General features: G+C 39.1%; 1 protein-coding gene across 1 annotated transcript in view; it reads right to left on the bottom strand.

Annotated features, from left to right (window-relative positions):
- The window catches only part of anks1b (ankyrin repeat and sterile alpha motif domain containing 1B), a 202,142-nt gene that overhangs the window by 62,976 nt on the left and 117,615 nt on the right, over positions 1 to 21,551 (bottom strand). Inside the window, exon 13 of the mRNA XM_054624412.1 lies at positions 12,129 to 12,315. Within this exon, the coding sequence (XP_054480387.1) occupies positions 12,129 to 12,315 (187 nt within the window). The remainder of the gene's footprint in view (positions 1 to 12,128; positions 12,316 to 21,551) is intronic.

Genomic DNA, 21,551 nt, shown 5'->3' with positions numbered 1-21,551 from the left:
TGAAATGCAATAAACGTACGAGAATGGGAATGGCGATGGCATTCTGCATACCTGCATTTTTATTGCGAAACTAGTACGCAAACACACACACACACACACACATGTAAACACACGGGCAAGTCGTGGCATGCGGCAGCTCAGCCCGGGAACTGATTGGTATTCAGATGTTCAATTCAACACAAACAACCACAGTCATGTATGTGTTTGTTTGTGCAACAAAATGAAGACAAGCTTGGTGTGGAGAATGAATCTTTAACTCATGAAGGATCATAAATTATAAGTAAATGATTTACCAACTCATATAATATTGATTGACTGATGCATTGGTGCGTGACGTCATCACTTCCTAAAGTTGATAAAACTGTAGGAAGCAAAACCTTCAGCTGTGGACATCCACCCACCACCATGCTAGTGGAGCACAGGCAGAGAAGAAGAGAGTGAGTGGGAGAGGAATGGCTCTGAAATCCAGCTTTTATTCAATGTATCTAAACTCTACATCTATTTATAGAAGAAGAAATACTTGAAATGCGTCTCTTCAGGGGTGTCCAGCAGTTTAAGATGGCTGATTCCCAGTTCCACACTGCATAAGTAAGTAGATTTAGCAAGTATGTGTGAGAAGTAGGTACAGTAAGTATGCATACTAGAGCAGCATGATTTTTGAGTGGACTGTCAATGGACACAGTATTAAGTAAGGATACGGATGAGTTGCTCACAGCTGCGACAAATTGGTTGCTTTAACTGCAGGTAATAAGATAGCTGCAGAAAAATATGACATTTCTTTTTAAATAAACATTAAGCATTAGAAATACGTAAAACAAAAATAAGTATTAAATCAATTAAGTATATTTTCCTGTCTCTGAGTGCTCTTTAATTGGCAGTGGTAATTCAACTTTCTGTTATACAATAATGTATATTAATTGCAATAACATAACAGGAAAATTTGAGTCAGATGATTCATGACAACATGTGTTTACGTTCAAGTGATAAGCCCTCTAGTGGTTGTAGTAATTATGACTGGAGCAAGTTTGTTTTTGTGTTGTGCCTTAACCTTAACCAAACCTTAACCAAACCTTAACCAAACCTTAACCAAACCTTAACCATCTCCATGTCAAGTCATTAAACAGAAAAAAAAATAATTCAACAGTTTTGAAAAGCATTTTGGGCAAATACATTTCTGCTTAGTCCCCCACCTCCATACTAATGTAACCATCATATAATAATAATATTACATTTTATTTCAATAAAAGGTACTCAAAGGCACTTTACATGGTAAAAACAAAAACAATAAAATATATTTTTTTATCATTTGCAGCTGTGAACTGTTCCTCCATTTCCTTTGTACATTGCATGACAACAGTCAAAGCATTTCTTGCTGCATATACTGACTATTTTCTATAAACTTAAATATTCACTTTTCCCACTGTGAACACACTCCATACTTGAACACTGCTTAGAATTAGTTTGTTATATTGCATTGAGTCACAGCTTTGGTCTTTAACCAGCTCATATTTGCCTGTAAAGTAAAAGCTCATCCAAAATAATGACCTCCATTTCCCCCTGCAAGCAATCACTTAACAGATGCTAAATTTAATTTCAGCGTGGCATCTCAATTCTAAATGGAGCCCTTTATATAAAATCTAAATCCAAAACAAGATGGAATGAGTGGAGGGTGAAAAAAATATATACACACATTATATATATATATATATCCTTGATAAGAGAGGGTTTAATCCATTTTTGCTTCACTTATTTGCTTCACTTATTTTCTCCCTTTTCTCGCACACTGCAGATGTAAGCTGCAAGATGTGTTTAATGCCTGTTAATAAATGTTTGCTGCAATGGTCAACACCACCGGTTTCTTTTCCAGCGTTCAGGCTGGACAGAGAGAAAACATAGAAGGAGAAGGAGGCGGGTGGAGAGCATGTAACGCTGAATGACAGGCAGAACCAGAGAGACAGAAGGGAATGAGAGCTCGGGAAAGTGGCTGGAGAAATAAGAGAGTGACAGAGTGAAGGATTGATCGACAGCGGGGGGGGAAATTAAAGAGTGGAGATATGGAGCTGGAGGTTATATGTCAAAATGGGAGGAGAAATAAACAGGGGAGACTAGAGTAATGCTTGATTTGTTGTAACAAAGTCATGTAATCCACACAGCAGCACACCAGTCCACTACAAGTTGAGCTTCAACATTTATGACATAAAACCTCACTTATTATTGTTTTTAATACTGACGGATGAGGCTGTGACAGTTTGTGTGTTCATTATGTGCCGTCACTGTTTGTTGCACACAGAATACACGGTATATATAGATAGATGCATCAATGGGATGATTAATGTTCGGGTGCTTTGAATGTTTCAAAGTTGCCAAGGTGGAACTAATTGAAACAATCCTTCTAAGCCACATGTTTGATTTTGTATTTTCTAGATGCCTGTTCAGCTTTATAGCCTATTGAGACCTGTTGTCTTTTGGGAAAGTGTTTGAAATGTTGCTTTTCTTTATTAAAAAAAAAATACTTCACCAAAGTTGCCAGTGGGTAAAATATTACCTGCATCCCTAGCAAAAGGATTTTGTCTGTCTTTGAGAGGTTCAAGTGTTCTTCAAGGTTTTTTTCTTTACTGTTCCGATGCCGCACAGAATCGTGACTCCTAACCGAGTATAAAAACCAAACAGTGACCTCTATGTAACGTTATACCCCTACAGACTAAAAAACATCAAAATTATCTAAATTCAGATTAAATAAACATACATAAAAATATTAAATGACAGTGAAAACAACAACTTCTACCAGGCCCACAAAGACAAAACATCGGCGACACAAAGACAAAACATCACAGCCTCAATCTCTTAATTTCTCCGTCCTTCACTCTCCTGTCTCTCCCCTCTATGGGATTCACTGATAAAATGCAAAACCTTTTTTTTTTGCAGCTGGCAATAAATTCATCCATCTAACTCCACCCCAAACGAGCACATTCTGTAACACCAACCTTGCCGATAACGAAGACGCCATAAACACTCACAGCCAGCGAGGTCACCAAAAGTTTGCCTACTCTGTCTCGCCTCACTTCACATGTTGGGGATAACTTATGTCTCAGCAAGATTTAGAAAAACCTTTCCACGTGCTTATCTTCAGTCGGCTCGACTACTGCAACGCTGCCTTCACAGGTCTCCCGTTCAGACAGCTGAAGCTGACTCAGATCGCTGCTGATGCGAGTCCTCACCAAGACCAGAAGGGTGGATTAAATCACTCCAGTTCTCAGATCTCCACACTGGCTTCCTGTGTGTCCAATAATTTATTCTACTACTGCTGATTCAAAATACATTTAATTTTTAATGCGCCACATATCTGGAACAAAGTCACAGAAATCTTTTCCAACTCACAGCTCGCAGTGCATTTTATTAAGTTAAATTTGGGAATATTCGTATCTCGCACTGCTAATGTACTGTTGATTTGTGGTATTCTATTTTTTATATCTATTTTAAAAATCGTACTTCCTTGTATATATTTTCTTAATGACTTTTTGTCTTATGCAAAGCACTATAGAATTGCCTTTTTCTTGAACGGTGCTTTACAGATAAACTTGCTTGCCTCCATCATTTCCCTGATGTTTGTGATAAATGACTAAAATGAACTGTGAGCCTGTGAATGCAGACGGACACACAGACACTATAAATACCACACACACCATCTCTCATACACTGGGGTGGTTTCTCCTCTGTGTGTGTGTGTGTGTGTGTTTGTGTGTTTGTGTGTGTGTGTGGTAGCATGAGGGGCTGGGAGATGATCCAAACATCTGATAGCGTCGTGTTCCTCCGTCTCTGAGACAGTTATTAAAAACTACAGAGCAATATCTGAGCTGTCAGTCAACCCGGAGATTTAAGACTGAACCCCATTTCCTAGATAAATCACTATCAGCTCCCTGAGCCTCAGGCACTAAGCTAGCACTGGGTTAGTGCTGAGCTGAGCTTACAAAGCCCACATCAAGACGGCGCTGGGCCGCTGCTTGGATTCACCGTGACGGGAAATCATTTTAAGTCTGGATCGTTGATTTGAGGAAGTGTTAAGGCAACAGGAAATTCAATGAATTACATGTGAGACCGGTAGAAGTGCTGCCTTCAAGTGCTGTTGGAAAGGTCACAATCATTAGCTCCAGGCATAAAACGCCTAAGTAGCACTGCGGAAAGGGAGTTTAAAAAAAATACCAATAACGTGATGTTTAACCCTGATCAGTTCTAGTGACAGTTTCTTCTCTTTTCATCTATTTTTCAATTTGGGACTGATGCCTAAACCTGGTGTCAGGTCTGTGATAGATACTGTAACACTAACAGGTGCAACCAGGTCAGTCTTAACTCCCCCACCTCCCCCGTGTGGGAGGCAGAGAAAGAAAGAGAGATGGGAGTCCTTGCCGTGAGTGTTATTTCATGTCTGATAGCCTGTGTGTAAGGACCCAGCCTCAAGGCTCCGAGGGGGCCGGGCTGTAGATATTGAATTCACACTTTCATCTCTGATTCAAGTACGTAGAGTATATTGCCACGGCAACCGGCTTGTCTCCCGCGATTACCCATTATTCAAGTCTCCTGGAGTGCACGGAGTGACGGAAGTCTCTCACTAGCGTCATTGAAATTCCATTAGTGTGTGTGTCGGTGTGTGTGTGTGTGAGACAGGGAGGGACAGTAAGAGTTAAATGTGATATGAGGTCACCACTGATTAACTCAGTGTGTGTGGTTGTGTGTGTCTGGGATGCATGTGTGTGTGTGTCTGTAGCAGTAGTGCCATCTCAGCCCCAAATATGTCTTATATGTGAGTTATTACATGTGTGAAATAACTTTTGTATGGAGCATGTGTGGTCATTTTGATTTGGTGTGGTTTTGGTCCGGTCACATTATGCCCTGAAGTCCTTTTCTTCATTATCATGATAAACATGACAAACAGACCTCTAATAAGGGAAGTATCTGCCCTATAAAGTTGACTTCATTCTGTCCAATCAGGTCCTTTATTCTCCTCGTCAGTGCAGCTGAATTTGATCAACAGCAGGTCTGTTGTTTTGAACTTTGTCTGTGCGTCTTTGTGAGCTTTCTTATGCGTTCAGAGCTCTCACTCATGACTCACCATCACCTACAGACAGGCTAGCGGCTAATGGAGGCTGTGCAGCAGTTCATTGAGGTAACGCTACCATCGGCCTGCCAACATGCTGACAATGAAAATGCAACTATCACAATCTTTATCATGCTCACCATCATCTGAGGCTGTAAGAATGTCATTAGATCAACAAGTACAAGAAAAAAGTCTAACATTTTGACAAATTATATCAGACACACACAGAAAAACAAAGCCTTCCTATCTTAACCTGTCTTGTTAGCACAATTGCCCGAGGTGTAAAATAAATGATACGAGCTCGCAGAATGTGTGATCAAACCTGTCCCGCTCATTAATGAAACTGTGGTGTTAATTAGAGCTTCATCTCTGACGGCGGTACAGTTTGGAGAGGAAATGTAAAAAGAAGTTTCACAAAGATAGGGTACATTGTTTTCATCAGATTACAAAAGATTGTATCTAAAAATTGTGCTTATATAGAATAAATCCCCCCTAAATAAACTCTCAGATAAATGTGTATTTAGGGCATATTCAACATGAATGTGCTTGGGAAAATATATATAAGTAGAGAGCAAATCTACAGACAGGGCTGCTGCTTTTCTGCCTCATGCCTAATTTGGGTGAAAAACAGCTATGTGCATTCTTGTTTCAGTTAAACTATAATTATAATTAAATAAGGGCAATAAAAATAATAATGGACAATATCATTGGCCTCTAATAGCAGGCTTATTTCATCAAGCTTTATGCTAAACTGGCAGAGACATAAAAGGAAATGGCTTCAGATGTGATTTTGTATATTACAGAGCAAAGGACAGAGCGCGAGCATGTGAGTGTGTGTGCATGTGCGTGTGCACGATCATCCCATTAATGCAGCAAACAAAAGGCACTGCTGACTTTGGGTAGGACTTAATGATTTGGTCACAGCGGGCTGCCAGATCCACAATGCATTTGTGCAGAAGAGCGTGATTGTGAGTTGATGTCAAGTTACAAGCGGAGCGTGTGATATTCGAGAACAAAATGTTTTTTGAACCAGGCACCGGAGGTTTAATGAACTTAACTCTCTCAAGTAAACGCAGCCGGCGCGGCGCTCACACACACACACAGAGCGGCTGATCGCTTTGCCGTTTACGGCTCATTGACCGTAAGAGCTCATCAATCACTCGGCCTCCTTTGTGGCCATTTACATTATGAAGAGACTATGAAGTCATGTTTTCAGGCGACTGTTTCTCACAAGGCAGCAAGACAACTCCAGACAATTTCATTTTCTTATGGTAATTTAGAAGCAGAAGTTTATAAATTAAATACAGAATACACAGCTTTTTATATTTGTATTTGCATGACTACTGTAAGTGAGTTAGTCAGAGAAAAAGAGACGGTTCACCTGCTTGAAAAAGTAAACATTGCAGTTACATCTCATATTTGGGAAATGTGAACTAGAGTGATGATGATCAGAGAAAACTAAAGCTTGAGTATGTGTTAGACAAGTAGCATCAAACACAAGGACAGAGAGCTGTGGCTAACCAGTTAGCAAACATCTGCCTACTTAATAATCAAGCAGATTCATAATAACATTAGCATTCATTTGGAGCTCTTCTTCTGGCTACCTGACAAATCTCTAAATCCTTTTAGCTCAGTTTTGTTCTCCACCAACTAAGGGAAAAATATCGAACTCTTTTCCTTCTTAATACTTTATTTTGTTCACTAGTTAGTCGTTAACTTTGTCTGCTTTTGTTTGGTGCTGAGCAAGTAGTGTTCAGTTGTTTTTTCTTTGAAAACAGCTACCGGCTGCTTCTAGATACAGGTTATGAAATGTAAAGAATGAAACAAAAATAGTTAGGTTTCAGTTTGTAAAACCAAAACAAAGAGCCTAAAGTACGTAAAAGCTATTTTGCGTTAATCGCAGGAGCAAGCGCTGTCACATAACATGTAGTCAACCTATCCGTTGGTTATTTAAAATAATGATTAGTGCAGCTTTAAATGTTATCTTTAGAAAAAACATAAGAATAAGACATTAAGAGAAGAATATGTGACTTGTTCCAGAAACTTAAAAGCTTCCAGTTGGGTAAATACACACCTGCAGTTTGTTCCCGTCTTGTCTCAGGGTGCACTGCATAACTCATGGAGGAGAACCACATCTGCAGTTGCACTGCTTTAACATTAACACCGCATTTAACTTGGCACTCTGCACCGAGGGCACTGAGGGAATATTTCCTTCAGCAATGTCCAACATTACGTAAACCACAGCACCGAAGCAGCAGCAGCAGCAGCACCAGTGATGGCTCGGGTTATAAATAGGCCTCCTTTTTATCCAACTGCCCACGCAGGTGGATGACACCTGCAAACTCTGCTGCAGGGCCGGACGATTTACTGTATAAATGTTGGGTTGGTGTCGAAGAGCAGTTCAGGACTTTTTAGGAAGAAAATGAGAGGAATAAGAAGAAGAGAGACAAATGTTGACGGGAAGGAAGGAAAGACCTTTTATGGTGTGCTGGCAAAAAAAAAAAGTGTTCCCTTCACTTTCTTGTCCTCATTTCTCTATCCAACCCCCTGAAATCTCACATTTCATTCTCTCCATTTTTCAGATTTTTGTTCATCATCACCACCCCCCATCTCGCACTCCCCCTGGAACGTTAGACTCTCATTCTCTCTCTCTCCCTCACCCACTCTCTTTTTCCACTGGCATCCTTTGAATTCTGTTACTCTTTGCCTTCTGTACCCACATACATATATACTCCCTCTTTCTCTCATCCTCTGTCTCTCTCTCTCTCTCTCTGTAAGCCACTTGTTACCATGACAACCCCACAATGGGCCTTATAAAGCTAATAAGTAGAGAGAGCAGGAGAGATAAGCAGAGTAGCAGAAGAAGAAGAAGGAGGAGGAGGAGGCGGTTGGTAAATAGAGAAAACATTAAATGGAAAAATAAATGGGTGCCAATCTATTCCTGGTTATGTGGCTTCAGGTGAGGAGAGTGAGGAAGAGACATATAGAGGAAGTCAGAGTGAGAGAAACAAACAGAAGTACGCATATCATTATAAGTGCTTTATCATTTCTTGCTATAAGTGTACTTTTTACCTGCTTTGGCAAAACTGTTGAAAGTAAGTATTCGATGGAGATTCAATCTGATTTCTACTCAAATCAACAGAGAAGATGAGAGGAGAAAATATTCCCTCCGGTGCGTCAAGTTCAGTATGTTTGCTTCAACAGTGATATTTTCCCCAAGACAATATTACGGGAAGTTTTTGAATGTTGCAAATAATGATATACAAGTAGAGCGTTCGGGTTCATTTGAAGCAGATTCCAAAATTAAGTAAATGAATAATTGTCAAACTTTACTGTCAGGTAGGGCTGGTCACATTTCATGCGTTCAACCAACAATTCTAAATATAACCAGCATCTGGTTTTACAATTAATGCAGAGTCAACAAGTTGAATGTATCTGGGAGCTCACTGAATTATGTGTTAAGCTCTCCAACCTTTTTGCAATCGAAATGAATTGCTGATCACTACTCACGACCAGTGTTAAAATAATACAGAAATACAGATACGTTTCCTGGCAGCTGGTGCTGCAATTAATATTTAAATGTCATTAATTCAAATGCTGACAATATAAATCTGGCTCCTGTTAATAAACCTTTTCTTAATATGTGTTGTCCACTAAAAAATGTTTGATTTTTATGTGTTAATTTAAATGAAACCACAAATTGTGCGTAACAGTTGCTGTGTGTAAACTGCCGGTAATAATTAGGACATAAAGCATACATTGTCAATGCTATATGGACACGTCTGCATTTGATGCAGCACAGAAGTCAGGTATGATATCAAGGTTCTGCGTAAGATCCGATTGTATAACATTTAAAAAAATCCTCCTGAATTTTCACAAAAAATGCTCATTTATAATTCTAAAACAAAAACAAAAAAACTTGCAAAAACAACCTTAAATCACCTAGAAATTTGCACGGGACTAATATTATCACATGACCTCTGTGTTTGGCGAAATATGGTAGGTAACTTGCGGTGAACTTTTTACTTTGTAAATTACGGAAATGGCAGATTTACATCGTATTAAGATCACACACGACCTCCGCAATTGTTACAATTTATTAGAGATCCCTCAGTAAAACTAGACCTGGGTGAATAGAGCTTAGTCATGTAATTCATTCCAATGTACCCACAGTTTCACATTCCCAAAATGTGCTTTGATGTACAGCACATTAAGCTGACGTGTTGAAAGTAAAAATGAGGGCTTTTCAAAAGTGAGATCAATAACTGCTCCTTAGTGTTTGTCCTCAGAAGACATCAGCGTGACATCAGGGAAAGGCCCGAGACTCATTATGAAGGTCTGAGAGGGAAATAACACACTCCTGTTACATAAATGCCATGGCAACGCTTCAATGAGAATAGTAGATAAAGATGTCTCATTCACTTTTACATCTGTGTGTGTGTTTGTGTGGAGGCGTGTGTGTGTGTGTGTGTGTGTGTGTGTGTGTGTGTGTGTGTGTGTGTGTGTGTGTGTGCACCTGTAGATTGATAATGAATGTGTTTTTCAGTTGGGGCACTACACAGATCAAAGTCTAGCTGTGGCTCTGAACTGCTCCTGGATGAAAGCCACACACACACACACACACACACACACACACACACACACACACACACACACACACACACACACACACACACACACACACACACACACACACACACACACACACACACACACACAATTTGCCTCCCGCCTGGTCCACTTCCCTGTCATGCCTCTTCTGTTGGTGCCTGATAGCAGCGGGTGTGAGGGACATTTGGACTGAAACCAGGTGAGAGGGGGAAGAATGCACGGCCACGTCACCGGCTTACTATCGCCAAGGCCACCACTTCGCCATGACAACAAAGAATCTCATTGCTATGGTAACGGATGAGGCAAGTGACTAGGAAATGACACAAAGGAAATGAGGGTCTAAGGAGTAAACCAGTGGGGCATAGGTACAACGAAGGGTCCTCAAGATGAGTGAAGTGGAAAACTGCTACATGCTCTTCGCTCTAGTACTACTACCTGCCCATACATGGTGTAAAAACCTCAGTACTACATCAGAAGAAAATATCTTTCCATTTATGGTCAAATGTCAGAAAATTATTTTCACAAAAAAATATTATTTTTGGGTTCATGATTTAATATATATATATATATATATATATATAATCATTATATTGTCAAAGAACTGAAATATGCAATAGGGCTGAGCGATAGCCAAAATCTTCTATCAAGATATAGGTATTTTCATTTTGATAACGATATATATATTGTGATCACAATAAATAAATAGTCCATGTGAATTGACCACGTTTTTTTAATACTCTTGTGTGAATTAAATACTTATTATTTACTTAAATAAAAGTAATCATATTCAATAATAAAATAATATATATTTTTTAAAAATTTCAATAAGTATGTGCTTATGTGTTATTATGACTTTAGGAGACATAATTGTATATCACGACATCTCAATTCACAATGTCATTACGATATGATTCCATTGAAAGACGATATATTAGTATATTGAATAATCACTCAGATTTAAGAGGCCCTCTCTGCCCTCATTTTAAGGTTCTTATGAGAAAACACCTCGATAATACATGGAATATTCCTTTTGGGGGAGAAACTTCCAAACTCAGCGAGGGAAGTCATTAGATGAAAGTAACGGTGTTTCATCTGGTCTGACAGATTTTTCTGTCAGACCAGAGTTTTTCTGCTGAAAGAAAAGCGCTCATTTGCATCCTAATTTCCAGTAAAACACACAGAAAAAATCTTTGAAAAGTCCCATATTCCTTGAAAAATAACTACATTGTGTATTTAATACTAATATGACTATGTTTTTCAATGCGGTTTCTGCTATCGATGAATTAACAGACAATTAATCAAGGCAAGGCAGCTAGCTCCAAGCGCTATTGTGACTAGCATTTCTATGTTCCTGGCTAGCAGTTAGCATGCCAGCTACAGTAGTTTAACTAGCCCCAGTAGGGACTACGTCACTTCTAGCACCACATTTTGGTATTAACTTCAGTTTGCCTTCTACAACCTAGAAAACCCACTAGTAAGGCCATCATTAATAAGTCATTTATCGAACACCACATGACTTTATCTAAAGGTCAAAATCCTGTGTAGAGTTATTCTTAGTGATTGTTCACATAGTGCTGTAGGCTGAAATCACAACAAAATGTTTGCTACATTTACAAAAACTTCCAAATTATTTCAGGAACTGTATTTCTGTTCACTTTCAGCATATTCTACATCACAGCTTTGATTCCCCTTAGACAAAAATGCTTTCAAGGTTGTTAGAGTTTAAGGTGTTTGCCTCTTGGCTCAGCTCTCACATATGACAGGAGCAGAAATATGATTTTAATTTCGGGGGACCCAGGGCAAGAAGAAAAGAGTTTTAAAACGACACATTCACTGAGGCAACAGAGAGAGCGGGTTTCAATCAGCAAAAGCGTTACAGGCGTTATAATAGTTAACAAAAATGTGAAGAATTGAATGCACCACAAGGCATACAGACATTCAGTATATTGACCTTCAGAGTGAATGTGTGCTTTATGCATTATTGATGCCATAACTGAATGGGTCACCAGCTGGCTTATGTACATGATAGATCTGAGATTTTTGAGTATTCTTCACAGATTTTTCCATGTTAGATTTACTTATTTCTTAATACGTTGCACTCCCTTCCATAGACACTCAATAGAGAAAATGGCTATTTTAAGAAACACAATAAAACTATATCCCATGGATCTAGAATATATAACATGTATCTCCTCTTCCTTGAATGACAACAATCATAAAGTCTGATTTAATTGCTTTGCAGTCAAGAGACCTGATATCAAGCCTTTTCATATTGAGGAGGTATTTGTGTTTCTGATCCTCCTCCACAGGGAGATGAGAGGTTAGAGTGTAATTCAGCAGGGCCGACGCACACTCTCACTTCTAGTTGAGAGAGACAGCTTTATTAATCGCTCCACCGACCCGCTGCCCGCCTCATGAGTCTTACCCGTGAGCTGACAGTCGTCGTTGGAGCCCGCAGAGTCCTCCTGGTTGGGGCTGAGCGGAGGGCTGGCAGGTGGGCTGGTGCTGAAGCTGGCGTAGCCCAGAGACGAGCTCACCTCGCTGGGCTCACAGCTGTGGTTGACCGGCCTCTGGACATCCAGGGAGGAAGACAGGGAGGTGCGCTGCTTGGGCTGGAGACGAGGCAGGAAGAACAGCAGGTAGAACAGTTAGAGAGATTACATTTTTCTTATGTTTTTTGGAGAGCTTACATATAAACTTAACTAAAATATTCTGTCTTTTATTCTTCGCTCTTCCTTTTATGTGACTTATTTTTATTGTAAACATTAAAACAAATACGAATTTTGGCTTCCCCTCTGAAATACAACAAATTAAGCGTAAAAATGCCTTACTGTAAAGAATTATGATGTTATCTCTTTTTTACATTTCACGCACATGCTCTGTGACATTCAAATGAAATATTGCCAATTTAATCATATTGTAATAACTGCCTTGTCATTCTTGGCTTATAAAGAAAGACTGTTTGTTATATATGTTTTACGCATGACGTTTTTTAAAATGTACTAGACTCATAAATACAGACTAATTCATTCTGACACCTTAACATGTGTGTGATGTCAATACATATATAGATGTCAACACAGTCTATATGATTTAAAATTGTAATGAACGTATGAAAAACGGAGAGAGAGAGAGAGACAGAGTGGGAGAGAAAGCGAGGCAGAGGAAAACTGAAACTGTAGACTGGCATCTGGTAAACACATCTTACATAATGAGGCATTTGCAGCTCTCAACAACCTGCTGCTTCGCCTCACAAACAGCTCCACCAGTCAAAACCCCGCTGGTGTGTGTGTGTGTGTGTGTGTGTGTGTGTACGTTTGTGAGTGCCAGTCAGAGATTGCAGGCAAAGTGAATCCATACGGTGGACCTTAAAGGCAAAATAACCTGCCGCAATGTTAGGAGAGATGACAGGACGACCTTCATGAGACCTTCACTGTCTCACATGTCACTAAAGGCACAATGACTGAACCTTGAGAGTGAGAGAAAGTGACGGGGGAGAGGTCACGAGAGTAAACGACAGCAGAGGAGGAGACGACGCTCCTTTCCCTGCAAGGTGCACTCAAATCAAGCTTTGAAGAGTCTGCAGAGCGACTAAACTGAGCTGAGATGAAAAAACAAAAGCAAAACACGTGCAGGGAAATAGGCTGAACAAGAGAAGGGCATGAAAACGAAAAAGAGACTTGGACAGGGAGGGATGAAAAACAACGGGTGGAAAGACAATGAGTTAAAATGAAAAACACAACAAGAAAGAAAAGTGAAGGGGACAAAGAACAAGAGAAATGTATGGTGGTAAGAGGTAGGAATTTAAAGAAGGAGTTGAGGGAGGTTGGGCAGGAAGGAATGAAGGGAGGAAACAAGGACAGTAAGGTTAAGTCACAGTCACTGCTTCCTGCAAAGAATAGTAAGCTTTAGAGGCGTTGGTAGGTGTATTTGATACCATGGATGGAGCCAGGCTAGCTATTTCACCCTGCTTCTAGTCTTTATGCTAAGCTAAGCTAATTAGGTGCTGGCCATTGCTTCATGTTAGGGTAAAGATACGAGAGTGGTATCAATCTACTCATCTAACTGTTGCAAAAGAGTGATTAAGGACATTTTTTTTTCATTTTTTAATCACGATACATGGAGAAATACAGTATAATAGAGCCACAGAAAAAACACAGCAGCTCCAACAGACCAGAATGCAGTGGAGCACTAAGATCCCACTTTTCATTTTATTTATTTTTTTTATTGTGGAGAGCTGGTCCGTGGGGAATAACACCATAGCAGCAGCGTCCCGCAGAGACCGGGGAAGTTTAAAGGACCAATGCATCAACCAATCAAGATCACAACAGCCCGGGGAATAACACCGTGATGTATGAGCCCAACAGAGAATCACCTCGACTGGGAAGAGGGCGGGAACATTACACAGGCTTGCAGTCAAAAATGTGTTTTCTTCAATAATTTTTTCGATTAAGATAAAAACAAAAACAATGCCAAATCCTTGTTTTTGTCACCTCGTTGTTACTAAGTGTTGATGACATTAAGTCAATAATAGTGATATTAAAGCACAGAGAGAACCTGGAGTGTTTACTTTGCCTAAAGCTGAAAAACGGAAAAAAATAAATGAGATGAAACAGAAAATGAACCCAGAATGATGGAACTGCAGTAATGTGACTCTGTGGTGTTCTTCTTCTGTTCACCCTTTAAGCTTCGTTTTATTCCAGCTCTTATCTCTGCCTTGTCTTCTTTCTAACAACTAACTGCGTCTTCTCTCTGGACTCGTGCTTATTAAGAGCTCGCACATGCACATAAACACACACACACGCACACACACACACACACACACACACACACACATATTGACATAAACAGCAGGACATACACTCATACTGTAGCTCCGTCTGAGGCTTAGCGTTAACAATGCAAACGGGCAGCAGGCTAATGAACATGTCATGGCCGATTGGAAGGGGATTAATGAGCACAGACACACAGATGCACACACAATTACGCACACACAGGCAGGTCTTTCATGCCTGACTAAACCACAGACATTTTCCCCGCTGTAACATCATCCCTGGGGGAAAACATGCCATTTAACACTTCACAAACGTGTGTGTGTGTGTGTGTGTGTGTGTGTGTGTGTGTGTGTGTGTGTGTGTTGGTGCTTGGGCGCTAATAAATGACACCTCAATTAGCTAGAAAGCGTAATTACTCACCTAAGACGAGGTGAGATGTGCTTTGCAGCTTTAGTTTGCTTGCAAGCTTTGGAAAGTGCTCTTTTCTGTGTGGAACTTTGAAATTGTGTGCTAAATTATGAATAACAGGATAATCAATTATCATAAAATGATCATGATTAAAAGAGCAGATATGGTTGGGAAACGGGGGATTCGTCACTTTTGATGAATGAAAGTTTCAGAGAAGCAGAATTTACTCTGCAAACGTTAAGAGCAATGCTAAAAAAAAAACATAATGCGTGTTGATGCTTGTTGTTTATTCCAAAATGTCGCTTTTTCCATTAGATCTCTTGAATCCCTGGCTGACTAATTTAGTAATTTATCATGAGCAGGGGACTGAAAGGTAATTATCATAATGGTTTTAATTTTTACTTTCAGTTGTTGGTGCAACTTCTCCTCTGATAGCAGCAGCCCAGAGTTAACGATGCTGTGCATGGAGCAACGCACATGTATTTTGTAGCCTTTGTTTTTACTTCTTTTTTTCATTATTTTGGTGGCTTCACACATTCACAGAGAGATGTAAACTCACAACCTCAGATAACAAAAAGCTGAGAAGGGCAGAGAAGATGACACATGAAGAGCAGAGAGGGGAAAAAAAGCACACGATAATAGAAAATAAAAGAAGTAAACATCCAAAACTCCTTTTTTGCCCCCACAACCCAAAACAAACTTTTAACTGCAACTCTTAAAAGGATAACTCCACTGTTCAGCTCTTGATTCTGCATTCCCACTGTCTTCTGATACATTTTGGCTTTTCATCTGTTGATCAAGCCTCTGTTTGGCTTGACTGCAGCAAAGCGGGGAAGTGAGAATTTATTTTTTTGACGTGTGAAAGTTTAGTGTGTGCGTAGCGAGCGTGTGGTCCGGAGAGAGATGGATGCGAGATCAGACAGGTGTTGGTCGACTGGAGCAGAGAAGAAACAAGCAGTTCCTTTTTCAGGCGGTGGTAAATCTACAGTGTACGTTTCAGTTTGTCTGGTCTGTTTAACAAAGTAACATTAATTAAGCAATAACATTTTATAATAGTAATCCAGAAATCTTAAAAATTGCATAAATATAACACTTTTTTATTTGTATTAAAGCAGTTTTTGATTATTTCACTGAAATGTAGCTTTAACATATGAAATGATATGCTACGTCAGTACACAGCAAACAAATATCACTTGCACCACTATAAATGAACATTCAAATATCCAGGAATTTACATTATAGACACTACAGCCGACTGTCCTTTTTACATTCTGGCCACAATTCAGCACATTGACTATCTCAACCATATCATATACTAAGTTTCAACCTCTTGTTTATTTATCAATATTAAACAATTTTTTTTGAAAGATTCATTAGGTGTCCACTCATGTACTGACACACTTTGAGACAATTTCAGTGATATTAACTTATATAATGTCCACCTAAAGGCTACAACATGGTTCATGCTGCAGTGTGTGTGTGTGTGTGTGTGTGTGTGTGTGTGTGTGTGTGTGTGTGTGTGTGTGTGTGTGTGTGTGTGTGTGTGTGTGTGTGTGTGTGTGTGTGTGTCTGTGCTTTACACACACACACACACACACACACACACATCTAAACAGTCTCTCAGCCGGTCATTTAAAACAATGGGAGTGGAGGCACTCATGTGTAATATATTTAGTTCGTTCCATTGGCTTAGAACGGTCTGATTTTGATTTAAAAAATAAGAGTTAATATTTCCCCAAAGAATGCTGCGGTTTGACTCTCTTTCGATTCAATTCATTCCTTTTCAGTCTGGTTTCTATTCCTGTGTCATGTGACTGTTTGTTGCTGTTTGAATACTGTCGAGGGGGATCCAGTAGTTTTCTAAACCCCTGCCTTTCGTTTTTGTTCGTTATTGTGAGCACAATTTGAACTAGAAGTAAATCAACCTTCTGTATTTTATCTGTTATAAAGTATAAAAGCTGTTTTTCCCTCCAAATCTATAGTGGCATGCAATTTATAATGCAGTGCAGAGATCTATGAAAGCTCGCCATCTTTCTCGGCTCACAGCTAATAAGGTGAATGACCTTCATGATTTATTGAGATCATCAAAAAGCTACATACAAATCTTCTTTTAATGCAGGTGGCAGAATAGCAGGGAATAGCTCAGATGTGCAGCTCCCAGTGGAGAGCTTTTAGCATTAGCTCGAGTCCGTTTAATTAGCTGAGTGTGACCCACGTCTCTCCTCTGGGGCCACAGGCATCCTGCCGGCTGGGAAAGCAAACCGCTCTAACAACCACACACACACATAAAGGTCTCCCAGTTGGTCCAGGATTTTTCACATGGACTATAATAAGAGGAATGAGCTGACAAAGGTACGTGAAAGTAAATTAATCTTTTTTTTTCATTCACCTTTTAGTCCCTCACTGTCCTTTCTTGCCATCCCTCTTTAAACATGATCACAGCTTGTTTATTGATTGTGTGTGCATGTCTGGTCTTTGCACAGCCTTCGGTACAATATGGACTCTAATAAAGCGCTGGCACAAATGCTGTCATATTCGTAGAACTGCACAGCGCACACATTTCCGTGTAATTACGCACAGATCCGAGCAAATATCCTGGAAGATTAAGTGACTGGAGCGACACTGACTGTGTGTGTATTCAGCACAAACACAACAGCTAAATGATTGATGAGTGTGAGCAGATTAATGTGCTATGAATGCTAAAGTGATTAGTGATCTGTCTCTGGACTCCTGATGTATTAAAGAATATGGAGATTTTATGTAAGGGGAGCAGGATTAAAATAAGACAGGTTGATTTAATGAAATGTTTACGAAATAATAGTTATGCAAGAGCAATACAGCTTGATACATTTTACATATAACAATAATATTCTAATAATATTCATTATGAATCTGATGATTTGAGTTTTTTGGGACTTAAATAATAATAATAATAATTATGAGAATGTCAATCAAAAGTTCACAGAGCTTATCATTTTCCTATTGTTTAGACAATATAGAGGGAAAAGTAGCTAACATTAGAGACTCTGCATCCAGAGAATGTTTTGCATTTATGCCTGATAAATAACTCAACAATTACAATATTATCCAAATGATTTTGTCACACAATTAAGGTATTAATCTACTATTTGTTTCAGCATTACTTGAAATACATTACTGTACAGTATTAAACATACTTTCAAGAGTCATGTTTATTTTAGCCTTGGTGTGGTCGACCAATTTTTGAGAAAACAAATATAGAAAATGGGCGTGTTTGGCTTGTAGATGTTTAACTTTCTCAACCAGCTGCTTGTTTTACTCTTTCACTAGCCATTTTGTGCTAGCAGGGAGGCTACAGTTAGCCTTTGCAAGCTTTGAGTTTCAGAATGGGGTGTTGAATTGCAGTGGGATTTTTAGTACTAGCAATTAAATTAAACATGAGTCATTTGATAAAATGTTAATATCATCAATAACTTTTCATGGATCTTAAAAAGTGAAACCAACTTTTCCGGGATCCTGGGTGTTTTCATTTGAACTGAGAAAAGCACCCTTTTTACGGTTTTGAGCCTTTTGACAAATTCCCAATGAAATCTGGCCCAGCAGTGTAGTCTAAATAATATATATATTTATATGAGCTGGTAGAGCCCGACTATTCTGTCATTGTCTCATTTGTTTACTATAATTATGTTGTCATCTCAAAATTGCCCCACGCTGATGTTTAAATTACACATATCACCTTTAAATGCACACCATCTGCGTTGGTCAAAACAAACCATCTCTCCTACAAGAAGCACTTAAAATGATACACATTTTTCACTGAGGCGAGTTTGCTTCAGATTGGAAATGATCTATAAGTGCCTTGCTCAAGAGCAATTTGACATCAGTAATTTTGGGGAATTGAGAGAATAAGTCATACAGTTGGGTCAAGACGATCCTCCAGGGGGATTTGAACCAACAAACTGGTTGATAGCTGCTCCTTAAAGCTCTTATACACTCTCCTATGTGACAGCAGTGTCCTATTCTATACATTTATCATTAAGAGCTTTGAGTGTGTGTGTCTCCGTATCCTCTCAACCTCTGTATGGGAAAAATATCTACCATCGCCACTCCACCATAAAGCATCAGACACCAGTTAGGCTGCCTTCTCTTCACTCCACTATATGGAGTCTGAGTGTGTGTGAGGTGTGTGTGTGTGTGTGTGTGTGTGTGTGTGTGTGTGTGTGTGTGTGTGTGTGTGTGTGTGTGTGCGTGCGTGTGTGTGTGTGTGTGTACATTCTTGTATGTGTTTATATGTAAGAATGTGTTCATGTGCGACGGTAGATCTGAATGTGTGCAATGTAAAGTTAACCTCAGATCTACATTCATGCAGTATGTGTGTGTGTGTGTGTGTGTGTGTGTGTGTGTGTGTGTGTGTGTGTGTGTGTGTGTGTGTGTGTGTGTGTGTGTGTGTGTGTGTGTGTGTGTGTGTGTGAGGCCTTGCTACGGCACGCAGTCACACACAAACAGAAGCACACACACTCTCACACACACAGTTATTATAGAAATTATAGAAATTATCAGCCAGGGGTGGAAGAAGTACTCTGATAATTTCACTTATGTAAAAGTAGTAATAATAATAGTAATAATCTTTATGTTCCTTATAGTCCCAATAAAATACATAATGTACCCCTGTCTGAGCAAAGGTTGTTAAATAGAACTACAGAACTACAAAAACCCTGCAAAACATTTAACCTTAAAGGAGGTCATAATATTTATCTTTGTAGAAAATTCTTTGGAGAGATGTTTGTAGAAATTTGGAGGTTGTAGTTTGAATTGCTGTTGAATTGTTATTTGTTAAGCTGAGAAATGTTGGAATTATTTTTGTCCGTCATATTTGTATCAAAGGCTGCACACAAAATATAAGAAATTGAAGTCGGTCCTCATAAAAATAGAAGTACAAAAGAGCTTGTGCACAGGAGGGTGTGTGTGTGCGTTGATGTGTGTGTATGTGTGTTATTGTGACCATGTGATTTGCGCACAACCACGAGTTCGATCATGTGTTGACTGTAAGTAAGTAATGGTTACTATAATGTACTGCGAAGACACACACACACGGACACACACACACACACACACACACACACACACACACACACACACACACACACACACACACACACACACACACACACACACACACACACACACACACACACACACACAAACACACAAGCAGCAAAGTAGGACAGTGAGCCAGTGGGTATGAGATGATAACCCCATGATGCAGGGTGCATCTCTGTACTGCTTGCTCTCCGTCTTTCTGCATCTTTTGATCCATTTGATTATTCCTTCATTCTCTCCGTTTCACATCCCATCTGCCCCCTGAGTGTGATCAAGAGCTCGTGGAGATCTAACATGTCCAGCTGACAGTTTGAAGACAAGAAGCTAGCGATGAATAAATAAAAACAAGCCCAAACATTAAGCCCATGGATTCCAGTCAACATAGCCTGTGTGATCTCGTCACGCCTTTCCAGAGAGATCACATGTGTTTTTTTTGTTGTTTTTTTAAATCAGCGACTGGCTTTTGGTCAACGCTGCAGCTGCATTAGCGGCATGCAAGCTGAATAATTACATTTAAACCCGGATTTAAAGAGCAAAATTACTCAGAACACATTTATATTTACAGCAGCAGCCTTGGGGAACCTTGTCAGAGGAGGAGGGACGCACTGTGTCTTCAAAAATGATTTTGGTTATATTCAAAGAGAAATATGGCATAAGGGCATATAAGTCTATTAAAGAGAAATGTCTTCATTTTCAAAAGATAAAAGGAGTTAAATTAAACTCTGTAAAATTACTTGCTTGAAGAAATGTACGACTTAGCTCAAAATAATGATGTTTTTTCCACACACGCATCTACAAGCTAGTTTCCACATCTAAAATTGACTACTAAGAATGAGTCAATCAAGAAAAATGACTAAATGTTTTCAAAATCATGCTTCTGCCTCTCATTAAGCGAAGTGATTATTTTTACTGTTTCCAAAAAAAGTTATACAAACTTAGATACAATTTAAATAAATGTTCAAAGTTTAGGGGAAAATGCTTATTTGCTCTCTTTCCAAAATGTAAGATTAGATTCACTATGATATTCACTACTATAAAAAGAAGAAAATGAGTTCGGTATAAACTGGAGACACTGAGAGCTACATTATTTTATATTATTCACTAAAACCCTTTGTGAATTGAGAAGTTGATAAGGGAATAATACCGAATAGAAATAATACAAATGAGTATAAAATAGAGAAATTTAATGAAATAAAAATGTGTGTAGTGTACGCATTACTGCAGTTCTTGGATATTTTAATATCTTGGTCCCAAAAGAAAATCCAATGTTTTATTCAATTTTGTGGAAGGCTGCCCATGTATTTCTAGATGTGATTTAATATAGAGTTATATAACTGTTTGCAAGATGGCATAAAACCATCTGATCAAATCATCCTTACACTGCATCACTATGTTCACAAACTGCAGTGACATTTAATCCATATATTATATCTATTAGTTAGTATTCTAACACTGACAACATGAGGGACTATATCACTTCACCAGACTCTTCTATACATGCAGCTACAGTCATATGTGTGTGTGTGTTTGTGTGTGTGTGCGTGTGGGGGGTGTGTGTGTGTGTTTGTGTGTGTTCGGCATACATT

Source organism: Anoplopoma fimbria, chromosome 23, assembly GCF_027596085.1.
Source record: "Anoplopoma fimbria isolate UVic2021 breed Golden Eagle Sablefish chromosome 23, Afim_UVic_2022, whole genome shotgun sequence".
Taxonomy (NCBI): domain Eukaryota; kingdom Metazoa; phylum Chordata; class Actinopteri; order Perciformes; family Anoplopomatidae; genus Anoplopoma; species Anoplopoma fimbria.
This window is presented reverse-complemented; position numbering and strand designations above follow the sequence as displayed.